This window comes from Nanorana parkeri, unplaced genomic scaffold, assembly GCF_000935625.1.
Source record: "Nanorana parkeri isolate BGI_ZX_2015 unplaced genomic scaffold, ASM93562v1 scaffold599, whole genome shotgun sequence".
In the NCBI taxonomy this organism is placed as follows: Eukaryota; Metazoa; Chordata; class Amphibia; order Anura; family Dicroglossidae; genus Nanorana; species Nanorana parkeri.
Window position 1 is genome coordinate 515,446 of NW_017306867.1, and position 13,608 is coordinate 529,053.

The window sequence follows — 13,608 nt, forward strand, 5'->3', positions numbered from 1 at the left end:
TTCCTGTGCTATCTGCCATCATTTCAGGGGGGTGCTGTCTCCCAGCCCCCCCCCCGAACCCCCCCTCTGTGGATGGGGGGGAGATGGCACCTCCCTGAAATGAGAGGGACACCTCCCTGAAATTGCTTATTTCAGGTTGGGATCCCGGGCATTGACCTATACACATACAGCACAGCAATGAAGTAATAAAATAAACTAGGATCACACTAATCCAGCACATTATTATTCTGAGTTGCCCCACTCAAGCGGCGGCCATATTGAGTGGGGCACGTGAGATTAATAACGTGCTGGATTAGTGTGATCCTAGTTCATTTTATTGCTGTGCTGTATGTGTATAGGCCAATGTAGTTGGATGTGTATGTGCGTTATAATTAATCGATTAATCGATTTAAAAAAAATTTGATTAATCGAACAGGAAATTTTTAATCATTACCAGCCCTAATAATTTCCTCACTCTTCTAGAAAGCTAAACCCTGTTTTTATTGCTGATTGTGTGACTATTAGGTGGGAGAAATCTTCCAAATGGGGTTACAGACAGCAATTAAGTGTTTCCTTGTTGGTTCTGAGCCTTCTTCACTCTATCCAAAACCTTAAAAAGGTTTGGCTAAAGCCCACGCAGACCAAACCATGAGTTCACTTAATTGCCACCCTCCCCAGTTGCACATACTCACCGTCCCTCTGCCACTTCATTCGGCTGCCTGGGCAAAAGAGACATTTGTGGTAATTCTGGCTATGGGGGAGCATGTGACTCTCGCGCCTTCCTCGTACAGACAGTTCTGGTGATTGGCTGCTCAATCACCCAACACTGTCAGCCCTATGTAAGCTCCAAGGCTTCCTTTCTTTGTTCTCGGCGGCCAAATGGAGAGGCGAGGGACTGAAACGAAGGCATGTACAGCTTGGAAAATTGTGTCACGTAAATTTGCCGCCTATTGCTTTGCTCTGCATGGGCAAAGTACAGGTTCTCTTTAGGATCACTGCACCCAGAATTGATTATTCTGCTTTTTAATTGATGTTGAATCCCCAACTGGTATTTAATCTAATTTGTGGCCTCCTACAAATACAATTGCTGTGAAGTTCATCTTAGTTTTTCACTGCAAACAAGGGCATGTAACTCCTATTACTGTCTCTATAATGTAATTTTTTGAAGATTACAAAAGCAGAAGTAAGACCCCTTGTAATGGTCATGACTTGTGGGTGGAGCCAAGAACTCAGACAGATTTTACTTTGGGCATTTAAGTAATTCAAGCTGCCTTACCACTAGGGTGAGGGATTAAAGCAAAGAAGCTGGAAATGATTAGTCTTTTTTTCCAGCCATGTCCCATTCTGCACTGCCTCTTGCTACACGTGTCTTTGTAAATTACCTCCTGTGTGTTGACTAACAGTTTGGATGTACGCTACAAGGCACTAACACTTTCCTCCTTTGGGACTCTTTGGAAGCTGAATCTTTTTGGTAGTTTGTCTTCAGGAAGATAATTATGGTTCCCCTGGAAGAGTTTGTGTGTGGAAATTTATGAAGATGCACTTACTAAAGCTAATTAAGGTGATAAATGCTGAAATTAACTTCATATTTTATGTGGCTGGCGCATGGTGTTTTTTGGGGAAATAGGCGGTGAAAGTAATAGAAAACATATTAGAGGAAAGTCATATTTTACTAGTAGCTGTCAAGAACTTGCATTCTTTCCACTTGTTGTTATACTTCAGATTTTATTGCTCCTTTAGGTTCCAAACAAACACTCATAGATAGGCGAGAGTCATTAAATAATGCCATATGTATAACTATATAATATTCCTTTCATACCTTGTTAAATTAAAACAGCTAGATGTAAATAGGAAAATTATTAATTTTGCAATGACTATAGTTTTTCTAAATAAAAGAACTCTATGCTCAATTTTTTTTCCCCTTGGTCCAAATTGGTTTCCTCAGGAAGGAATTCTCTCTCACAAATGGTTGCGAGTTTGAGTCAGTTTCTCAATCATGTAGCCTATGGCCTTAATTAAACTGAATAAAGCTTAACTTACTGGCTCAGGGGTAGACACACACACACACACACACACACACATACATATATATTGCCAAAAGTATTAGGGCCGCCTGCCTTTACACACACATGAACTTTAATGGCATCCCAGTCTTAGTTCGTAGGGTTCAATATTGAGGTGTCCCACCCCCTTTGCAGGTATAACAGCTTCAACTCTTCTGGGAAGGCGTCCACAAGGTTTAAGAGTGTGTCTATGGGAATGTTTGACCATTCTTCAAGAAGCGCATTTGTGAGGTCAGGTACTGATGTTGGATGAGAAGGCCTGGCTCGCAGTCTCTGCTCTAATTCATCCCAAAGGTGTTCTACCGGGTTGAGGTCAGGACTCTGTGCAGGCCAGTCAAGTTCCTCCACCCCAAACTCACTCACCCATGTCTTTAAGGACCTTGGTTTGTGCACTGGTGCGCAGTCATGTTGGAACAGGAAGGGGGAGGAAGGGGCCATCCCCAAACTGTTACCACAAAGTTGGGAGCATGAAATTGTCCAAAATGTCTTGGCATGCTGATGCCTTAAGAGTTCTGTTCACTGGAACTAAGGAGCCCAACTCCTGAAAAACAACCCCACACCATAATTCCCCCTCCACCAAACTTTACTGGCACAATGCAGTCAGGCAAGTACCGTTCTCCTGACAACCGCCAAACCCAGACACGTCCATCGGATTGCCAGACAGAGAAGCGTGATTCGTCACTCCAGAGAACACGTCTCCACTTCTCTAGAGTCCATTGGCGACCTCCTTTACACCATTGAATCCGACGCTTTGCATTGCACTTGGTGATGTAAGGCTTGGCTGCAGCTGCTCGGCCATGGAAACCCATTCCATGAAGCGATTTACGCACTGGAGGTCTGTAGCTATTGACTCTGCAGACAGTTTGCGACTTCTGTGCACTGTGCGCTTCAGCATGCGCCGACTCCACTCTGTCATTTTACATGGCCTACCAATTTGTGGCTGAGTTGCTGTTGTTCCCAGTTACTTCCACTTTGTTACAATACCACTAACAGGTGACCGTGGAATATTTAGTAGCAAGGAGATTTCATGGATGGACTTATTGCACAGGTGACAACCTATCCCGGTACCACACTTGAATTCACTGAGCTCCTGAGAGCGACCCATTCTTTCACAAATGTTTGTAGAAGCAGTCTGCATGCCTAGGTGCTTGATTTTATGCAACTGTGGCCAATGAATATATATAGTTTTTTTAATGTGTTTTTGTATAATTTCTTCAGTGCTGAATGAGGAGAGAAACTCAGTGTTAACCTGCCTAGTAATGATCACTCTGCAGAGGTTCATTTCATAGTAATAGAGGGTAAATGGCTGTCATTAAGCTCTGTATCACTGTACTTAGCAATGCATGAGTTTAACCTTTCACCACTGCTCTCAGAAATCGGGCAGAATATGTGATACAGCCATATGAGCGTCAAGGAAGTAGTACAGAGCTGATAAATGTGAGTGTCAAGATTGGAGAATTTCCATATAACCCTATTCATTTTTCACTATGCTAATGTCATAATTCAATAAAGAATTCTGGGATTTAATGATGAAAGTAACAAAAAAGACTGAACTTCCTCCCAAAAACTTGACTTCATGCTCAGTGTGCCCAGATCTTGCGCTCCTTATTTTCCCAGAACGATTTATGGGAATCCCAGTAGTAGGGAGTTTCTTTGCAAACGGGGTGTGCTCTGTGACTCAAGCAAAGCTCAGCATGGTGGTATTGTTTTGGAATGAGGCCTGTGTTGTTCCCAGTTTTTGAATAGACTTGGTAAGGGTTAATGCTTTTGTAAGTTTTTATTGCCATCTTGGTCCATATTAGGGAGATCCCCCTTCTTGCTCCAGTGATGACCGCACCCCTCGTTTCTTGTTTTGGTGTAATAGGAGGTGAGGGGAGATCTCTCCAATGATGTCAATGACAAAAATGTTAAAGATGTATTCTGGACCTCTCCCTTCCCCACAAATAATAATCACTGCAGAAATTTAAAATAAGACCAATTTAAATGCCCCATTTACATATTTAAATCCATGTTCACGTGACATGTTGGATCTCTAGTCTTCTCTCTTCTGGACTTTAAATTGGGAGGGTCCTTCGGCTGCCTACATTGCTGCTTCTGGACATTGTTTGTCCAGTGGCCAGGTCCTCTAGGACACTGCAGGGGCATAATGTCTCAACAAGACCTGTCGATGGCATGCTTGGACCCAAGTGCTTGATCACTGAGCTTCACTACAGGAAGAGCCTCAAGCAAGGGACACATGACACTGGCCCTTTGGAATAAACTTTGCTCAGTGGGTGGGTAATTTTGCATAAAGATGGGCTTTACATCTTCCCCACTTTATTCAAAGCCCAAAAATGTACTGAAAAAAACTATACATCCTGTTTAATATTTCCTTTATTGCCTTGGAAAAAACCCCCAAATACCTGGGTAATAATAGTATTGCTTATAATTATTGCACACCATCCCATGGGGATGCTTGTTAGAGAACAAAGCCGTAATCTGGTTGTTATTTTGATCTGTAATTACAGCTTTATTACCTCTTGTTCTAATGACTCCTGTCTTCCTCTCCTGTTCAATTGTAGCTGTTCTATTTTTCTGAAATCTAATGACACCACGTCTCTCTAAATAAGGTGTATTTTCTTCTATATGCTGAAATAATGCCCTACAAAAGAACGGTACACATTGTGTGTGTTTTTTTTTTTCTTTTTCGCTTTCTTAAATCATTCAATGATAAATATAGGTTAGCTTGGTGCAGAGTGCTGTAACAATCTCTAGACTAGTTTGTCAGTCATGACAGATTTGGAATCTAGACCTGTAACTACTCATTGTCTTTACAGTACTGTACTTTGGTAGCGTGGGTGTATGCCTTTGAAAATCAGATCCGAATACATTGCAAGACCGTAGGTAGGTCTGCCGGAGGAGAATTTCAGGAAACAAAATGTGTTTTCTTTCCGCTGGTATGCTGTCACAGTGCAGGCTTTCTGCCACTCGTCAAACTTCTGTGCAAGGAGCAATGATAGCGCCACATGTAGCAGACTACAGCAACCGATCAAAATTCAGTTCTTAGATTTCAGATTAGTAAAAGTTTCATATTTAGTCATTGATGTAAGTTATGATTTCTTAGTCAGGGGTTACCTTTAAAATAAGGGATGCTATAACAATGTTCAACAGGGTATTTCTAATTATTTAAACCTTTTGTGACAAATGGTCAACAAAGTGTAAATGGTCAAACTAAATTTAGCAGTGTTGGCTAACTATTTTGCATCCTATATTATAGTAATATTAAACTCTCAAACTTTTTCTTTCAATAATGAAAGTAACCTGCAAAATATGGATTCTGCCATTTGTGGACTTTCTAAAAATGCCTGACTATCTCTGGCATCAATACTTTCTGCCCGGGAAAAATCACCTGACGCGTCTCTTGAGGTTTCTGATTTGCATGCTTTTTATGCTTTCTGCACAGGTTTACTTTAACACCCTAACAGTCTCTTGGTAATGTTGACAGCTGTCTCTCTAGCAGTCCCTGGTTTGAGTTTTCTGGGAAAGGAAACATGGACATTAATACATCAGTTTTATTGTAGTATTTGGTACTTTCATAGAGATCTTCAGATGCTGCAGGGTTTTCTGGAACTCTGAAAATCGGCTGCTGTTTTCAGAACTCCTATGGTTTGTCACAGCAGTGACTCATCCCTGATCAGGGGGCTCAGTGGGAGGTTTTAATCAGACAGAAAGGGAATTTGAAAGCAAACTTTGCCATTAGCTGACCCATAATTGTTTGTCATGTATTGAATCTTTGGGAATCAAAGGTGTGTGTGTCCGTCCCCATTTAAAATGTCTAAAAATACTTACATAAAAGTGACCCAGATCATTTTCCATTTCCCTTTAAAATAAATTCAGCACTTTCCCAAATACAGTTTGGACTAAATGGAAGACATACATTTGCCCGGAGTTCTTTAACACCATGGGTGCTGTAAAATGGATCATTTTGTTAGGTTGTTTGGCTGCTGACAGTGGGCAATAGTTCAGCGTTTTGGAAATGGTATAAACATCAAAGGCAGATAAATTGCAATAGCAAATAATATTCTGCTCTAGCTGGAGAAAATCTCCCAACATAATGATCAGGAATGCAGGAGGGTTTTGCTGTGTAACTTTCTGGTGACCTGCAATGTTCCAGAATACTGCCGCAATACCAATTATTTTTCCCCGATGTGGAGAATATTGTGTGCTGTGCTTCACTTGCTATGTAAACAGTGTACAGATGATAATGTTTAAAATTTGATAGCATATCAATGTACAGTGTGTGTGTATATATAATATATATATAAAGAGAGAGAATAAAGCTATTGTCCTTCCGCTTGCAGCTCCACATCAGGAGAAGATGGGTTATCCTAGGGGCCAGTGGGGGCATTTGCTAGAGGAAGAAGATGGGTGATCTTAGCGGCCATTGGGGGCATTTGCTAGAAGGACAAGATGGCTGATCTTAGTGGCCTCTGTCTATTCTATTATCTTCATCCTCATCTAATACAATGGCTGCATGCTCTAACAACCAATAAACGTTCCACTGGAGTTGTTGTATCGATTGGATGTCGAGTTTGTTGTGTGATTTTTGCCACGTTTTCTCCTCTCCCTTTGTAGTTCCTACCACCGCTGCAAGCACCCCAGACGCTGTGGACAAGTACCTGGAAGTCCCCAATGATGAAAATGAACATGACCGATTCCAGAAGGCCAAAGAGAGACTGGAAGGCAAACACCGAGAGAGGATGTCTGAGGTAATTGGTTACACAGCTAAAAATAAGAAATCCGCCACATTAGCTGGACATCAGGCTCAATGGGTCCCAGCCAGTGCTAGTCTCACAGACCAATGTAGCAGGGCCGCAATCATTGAGAGTCACAGGGGAATAAATCTGAATGTAGTTACTCAGTAATGAGCTTGGTAACTGCCAGCACAGTCGGAGCCGTGATATACCTAAAAATTCACACTGTGCGATTGCTCTGTAGTTTCCTTTTGCTTCTCTCAAATCTTACATAATATCTATTGTGATTATTTTTAATTCCTTAGTTGTATGCATGTGTCATAATTAGATTTTTAATACGTTATTGCAGAGGTTAAAAGCTTCACCAGGGGAAGATTTGGCAACACATATATATTGCAAGTAAGTATTAAAGAAAAACTCTGGGAATTTAAAAAAACTAACCCTTGCAGTGGGGCTACCCCTGCACTGAAAGGGTTAAGTGCTCATTTTGTCTAGGGGGCGAAAATAAAGCAGATGTACTCATCTTTTCCATGGTCCTGCCAAGCTGCTAGACTGGTCTTTGCAGTCTCTTCTCCCCTGGGCTCCAGGGCTCTAAGGACCACAGATGTCGTCACGTGTTATGCAGGTGCATTGGTTGTGTGGACGCTGAGACACATTCCATAGCCGGAACGGAGGGGGCTGATCACCTCTGGACCGATGATCAGGTGAGTATATCTGCTTTATTTGAGCCCCTTGAAAATAATGAACACTTAACCCTAGCAATGCTGGGGTGGCCCCACTGCAAGCATTTTTTAAATTACTGTAGTTATTCTTTAAGCTATTCTTTTACCAGCATACAGCTCTCTAATGAAACTGTTTTATTATTCATATGCACTCAACTGCATATACGTGGGCACGCATCTGTGGGAATATAGGCATGCCATGTATTCATGCTACCACACCATGAATCCATGAATTGTGATGGTATGAATTCCCGGCCAATCAGCATTAAGCCGGCCAAACAGCATGGAGGCGGCTTGTCGGGCGGTGAGTCATTACCCGCCGAGTCGTTACCCACCGCCCGACTTCTTGATTGGGCGGAAAGCAGACTCCATTGTCCCTCGCGGCATTGCAGGTCAAAGGAAATCTGCCTCTGACTGGAAGTTCCGGTATCCGGGGAAGCATCGGAGCATTTGAGATAGTATGAGTACTCTCCCAAATACTCGGTATCGGCACCGATACTGATATCCGTATTGGTGCATCCCTAGTATATATCATGATTTCCCCCTTGTTGCATACGGTAATGTGGTGTGTAATGTATCTGATTGTTGCACCACCCCACTGTGGGGTGATGGACTATGTTATGAGTGCTCCTATGTTATAGTATCAGCTATGACTAAGGCCGTGTAGGCTGAAACACGTCAGCTGTTTTAACTTTGTGTGTTAGAGGCATCTATTATAAAGTATTATCGGAGAAAGAAGCAGTGTGCCGGTAATTGTATAACTGCCCTCTTCACACTTTTTGTGACTCATTTGCTGCAATTACAGTGTATTTACATAGAATTAAATATATAAAACCCCAGGTCAATTTAAAAACTTGACATTTATCAAAATGTCTGAACACATGTGAAAGAGCTATGATTTTATTGGGTGTAGAAATCGAGTAATTTCACAGGGCACCCATCACGAGAAAAATGTGTGCAGCCGTTGCTGATCTCCATCTGAAAACACTATTGGACTGGCTGTTTAGATGATCCTCCTAGTTTTTTTTTTTTTATTCTTTATTTGTAGGCAAAAAGGGTGGGGTACATTGCGATCCTCCTAGCTTTAATAGCTTTCTGAATCTCTGACCAAGAACAAGCAAGCAGCAAAATCATCTGCATTCTTTTTCTAGTTCAGTGGCTCTGGAAGTATTGAAGCCAGAGGATTAGCATGCCAGCCAAGCAGCTTGCAATTTCAGTAGGAGGTCAGCAATGGCAGCCTGTGACGGGTCTAGGCATGGTCAGTAGTCACAGCTGGTCACCTGCCTCCGTAACACTCCTGCAGAAAAATTACACTTGGTAACATATATTTATTTTTCCTTTTCTTTGTACATCTCTGCTTCATTTAAGGTTATATGCATTATGCATGCTTAGCTGTGTTTAAAAGTAATCGGCTTTAAGATGTAACCAGAGGGGTAAATAAGAGTGTCACAAGAAGGCAGCCGCATCCTTTTACATTAATAAAGTGTCGTGGTGGGAAGGAAGCTGTAGAATGAATGGGAATTTATCACCGTTTCTGTATCTGCAGTGCGTCCTCTGGAGAGCGGGGACCGCAGACAGCACTGTCTTATGATTTAAAGGCTTCCCCTTCTTTTTTATTATGCTTGTTTGTTGTGACCTCTGATGAATTCCGATTACTGTATGTGGACAAATAGACTCAGAAAAGGGCTGTCACAGCAATACTTCTTGCTCAGGATCGGTAGAGGGCAAGGATTTTCTAGCTTCTGGCTTATTGCTACAATGCCTACTCATGCTGTGTAATGAAAAACGGGACTTTCGTACCTGGGAATGTAGTAAAAGATCAATGACTAGGATGGGACGTTGCGGGTTATTGTTTCCAGGTAATAATACAGAGGCTGTAGGAAAAAAAACCTTGACTCCTCAATGACAATGCGCCTTATAAATAAAATCTAAAGCAAGTAAAATGGGCATATTGCTTATAGCAGCCGGTCAGGGGTTTGTATCCTCAAAATGCTGGAAGCTGATAGTAAAAATATATAGCAATTTTAAATGGACAGTAAAAATATTTTATAATACAAACGTAGACAACATTTGTGGTACCCTCCCTTGGGAGAAGGCACAGTTTTCTCTGAAACTTGAAACTGATAAAAGTAATTGGCATTCAACTTAGTTCCGTGTTTAATAAAAAATCAGACTTTGCTTTTGAATATTTTAAATAAAACAAATATAAATTGCATGGACAAAAATGATGGGACCCCTAACTTAATATATTGTTGCAAGACATTTGGAGGCAGTCAGTGTAAACAATGCAGTCTGTAGCTGTCGATGAGATGTCTGCTCCCGCCAACAAGTAGTCTGGTCCACTCTTCCTGAGCATATTGCTCCAGCTGTCTCAGGTTGTAAGGGTGTCCTCTCCAGACTGCTCTTCCCATAGATGGTCCATAGGATCAGGGCACATAGAAGGTCACTTCAGAATAGTCCATTGTTTTGTTCTTAGCCTTTCTTTTGGTGATTTTTAGCTGTGTGTTTTGCATCATTATCCTGTTGGAGGTCCTATGACCTGCGACTGAGACAAAGCTTTCTGACACTGGGCAGTACCTTATGCTCCAGAATTCCTTGAAAGTTTTGAGATTTCATTGTGACCTGCACAGATTAAAAGCCCCCCATCCCAGACACAGCAAAGCAGCCCAAAACATAACCAATCCTCCTTCATGTTTTATGGAAAATACAGTGATCTTTACTTTGAAAATTAAAAGCAGAACTCTTAACCCTTCCAGTGGGGTTACCCCTGCACTGCAAGAATAAAGGGCACATTTTTAGCCCAAGGAGCTAAAATAACAAAGATATACTCAACTACATGTCACTCAGCATCCACATGTCCTATACTCTGTTGGGACATGATGGCTCATAGGTCGTTAGACTGCCGGAGTTGAGGGGGAGAGAGACTCCAGGGACTAGCCGGGATACTGGTTCAGGTGAGTATATCTCTGTTATGTTATCTACCTAGACAAAACGAGCACTTAACCTTTGCAGTGGGGGGTTGCCCCACTGCAAGGGTTACGATTTTATTTGCCTAGAGTTTTTCTTTAATTTTTGGATCTGTGAACATAGAGTTGATGTAACTTGCCAGAACTCTCCAGTTCTGTCTCATCTGCCAAAGGACAGAAGCATTGTGGATTATCAATATGCATTTTAGAAAATTCCAGTCTGGCTTTTTTATGGGTTTTTTTTTTTGGTTTTTTTCCCCTCCTGAGTCTTCTTTTTTTGAGCCCACTGTCATTCAAAAAGCAGTAGATGGCACGATCAGACACTGAAATACTTTGACAAATGTGTCCACATCTGTACATGAATTAAAAAATCCATTTTGTAAAAAAACACATTTCCATTTCAATGAGAACCATCTGTGTTGCCTCACACAGCAGCCAATAAGTCTGTCCCTTTTATTTCATAGCTGTGATTTTCCTGTGCAGGTTTGAGACTTGTTGATTGCTAGGGCACAGCATGGACCGTACTTATTTCAGAGACTTTGATCAATGACTTCCATTCTGAGGGTAGAATCAAATGCAGGACCCTTAGCAGCCAATCAGACATTATTTCTATCATGGCTTTGTGATATATCTTCTTCTGAACATCATTTTGTTTCTGCAGGTGATGAAGGAATGGGAGGAGGCCGAGCGTCAAGCAAAGAACCTTCCAAAGGCTGACAAGAAGGCCGTGATCGAGGTAATGAAGTGGCTTACATGAAATCACTAGACTCACAAGACATGAAAGGACAGAGATTAAAGGCTAGACTCTGCCTTGCAGAATATTTCAACTGTAATTACCGATAGATCGTATATGGAGTTACAATGAATATGTGAAAGGACTTGCTGATGTAGAAAAGGAAAATTAATAGGAACAGCACAGCGAACATATTCAGTGTCACAGTTACTTTTAAATGTGGTCATTTTGTATTTCCACTCTTCATTCAAATTACCAGATGCCTCAACATTGTACTCGGTTAGGTTGGCCAACAGTTGGGTGTTCCGCCATGGCTTTACCATCTTCTGGAATGGAAAGTTTGGGTTTAGCCCCATGGACAGAGTTTTTTTGCTCCACAGATTAGTCAATTGTAAAATCTTGTACCATGTTAGCCAATAATTAATAAGGGGGACTTGGGGTTTAAATTTCAATGAAAGCTAATGACATTTCCTAATAGATCAGTTCCTAATAGGACCTTTCCATTTTCTATACCTTATTTTAGACCCATCTATGCCATCACTGGGTCTATGTTTTTTAATGCAATGCAGGCAGATCATGAGTGGTGGGACGGGTAGGATGCCATACACAGCTTCATGAAAACATGACAGTACCCTGCCCCAGTACTCCTCTCAAGGGCCCACAGCCCTAAGACCAGCAGTGGGCTGGCTTGTGGAAATCTCAAATGCCTTACTGAGTAGATGTCAGAGGAGTGGGCAGTCCTAGGCAAGTTGCATCTGCAATAAGATTGCCCTTGCACCAAGTATGATGCTGAGCCTACATAACTGAAAGAACTAAACGCCAAAGAATGAATGGGCCAGGGACAGTCAAGCTAGGGAGGAAAGGGTAGATGATGCCATATACCCTCCAGCCAAGAAAAGAGGCAGTCTCTGTCTGATTTGCTGCAGCTTCTAATGCACGCTGGAGTAGCTCTAGTCTTGTGCTTTGTGTTCAACTGAGGACATCTGGTAGGGAAAAAGCAATTATTGTGGCAGACCGTGCCGGAGAGGAAGTAAGTATTGCAGCAACTCTTCAGGAAATGAAGTCAGAATTCCTCAACATGTACGTCAGTGACTGAACTGCAGACATTAGATCAGCAAGACAGCCGAACAACTCGCACTTTAGGGCAAAGCAGCAATGGCAGCTTCCAGGTTTCTGTGCTGCCCAGATGGCTTTTTATGGACTTTATATGGAAAATAAAGTATTCCAGCAGTGAATCTAACTCTCAAACTTTGTTTTCAATAATGAATCCAGATCAAACAAATATACATTGGCCAGCAAAGTATTTCTTTACATTTTTGCCCAAACGCTTAGTCATCATGTTTCCAAACAGCTGACTTGAAATCTCAGTCCAGTACAAGATCACGAGGGACGGAGCTGACTCCAGCAGCTGTCCATCTACTAGCTTGGGGCAGGGGATAGGGTTTCCTTGCTGCGTCTGTGTGTTTGTGGAGACCCACACAACTTACTAGCACACACAAAAGTGGCTACATTGGACCCTGCAAGGGAAAGGAATAACCCTAAAAGTAGCAGCATCCATCGGAAGAGATTTAATCCGCATTTTGCATAGTATAAAAACCCTTTTGTCTTTATTATCACTTTAAGGTCCAACTCCAGCCAAATGTTTTCTTTTCTAAAGAGTGTGGCAGGGTTAGAACCTCTGGGTCAGATTTGTATTGCTGTCTTTGTCTGTCTCTCTTCCCCTTTCCTCATTCCCCCAGCGTAATTTCCCATTACCTAATTTCTTGGGGTCAGAACAGAAAAAAAGAGCAAATTTCTGCAGTGATGTGTACAGAGCCAGCAACAGTGGATAAAATGATGTGTTTGGGGTTTTTTTTTTCTTGCTGTAAGCCCAAAATCTGGTTATTTTAGAAATGCTGCTAGATAACATCCTAACCTGACTCTACCTGCCAGCTATACATAGTGCAGTTCATCTACGGAGAACTGGCAATATCTTTTCTTTTAGTACAAAGCACACTTTGATCACCTCAGGAACAGAGAACATTGTTAATACACAATTGCACAAAGACCTAAACTTGAAGTATCTGATGTAAAATAAGGTAAACTGCTAAATATGAGGCAGGAGTGCGTAGAAACATGATTTTACTCAATGGTGACAAAGCCTCACTTTAGCAGAGCTGCTCCCATCAGCCTCCGTAATGACGTACAGATTCATCAGACTCTCCACACGTTCAGCCGGCTCTCCAGTTTGTGAATGGGAAAGATGCGATTGATTGCAGTTTTTTTGGATCACTTAAAGCATCTTCATTAAGGCCGTAAAGCAGGCCTCCCTTCTGATGAATAGTGTGTGTAGTCCTGTTTCTATAGTTACTGACAAGGTATCCATGCAGGGTTAATAGGTAGTTGTACTCCTCTGCTTAGCTTCATCTATTT

General features: G+C 41.8%; 1 protein-coding gene across 4 annotated transcripts in view; it reads left to right on the forward strand.

The window, feature by feature from the left end:
- APP (amyloid beta precursor protein) overlaps nucleotides 1-13,608 on the forward strand; it is a 207,434-nt gene that overhangs the window by 165,032 nt on the left and 28,794 nt on the right. For all 4 annotated transcript variants that reach the window (XM_018562783.1, XM_018562782.1, XM_018562785.1 and 1 more), the window contains 2 exons: nucleotides 6,657-6,790; nucleotides 11,125-11,199. In XM_018562783.1, the coding sequence (XP_018418285.1) occupies nucleotides 6,657-6,790; nucleotides 11,125-11,199 (209 nt within the window). The remainder of the gene's footprint in view (nucleotides 1-6,656; nucleotides 6,791-11,124; nucleotides 11,200-13,608) is intronic.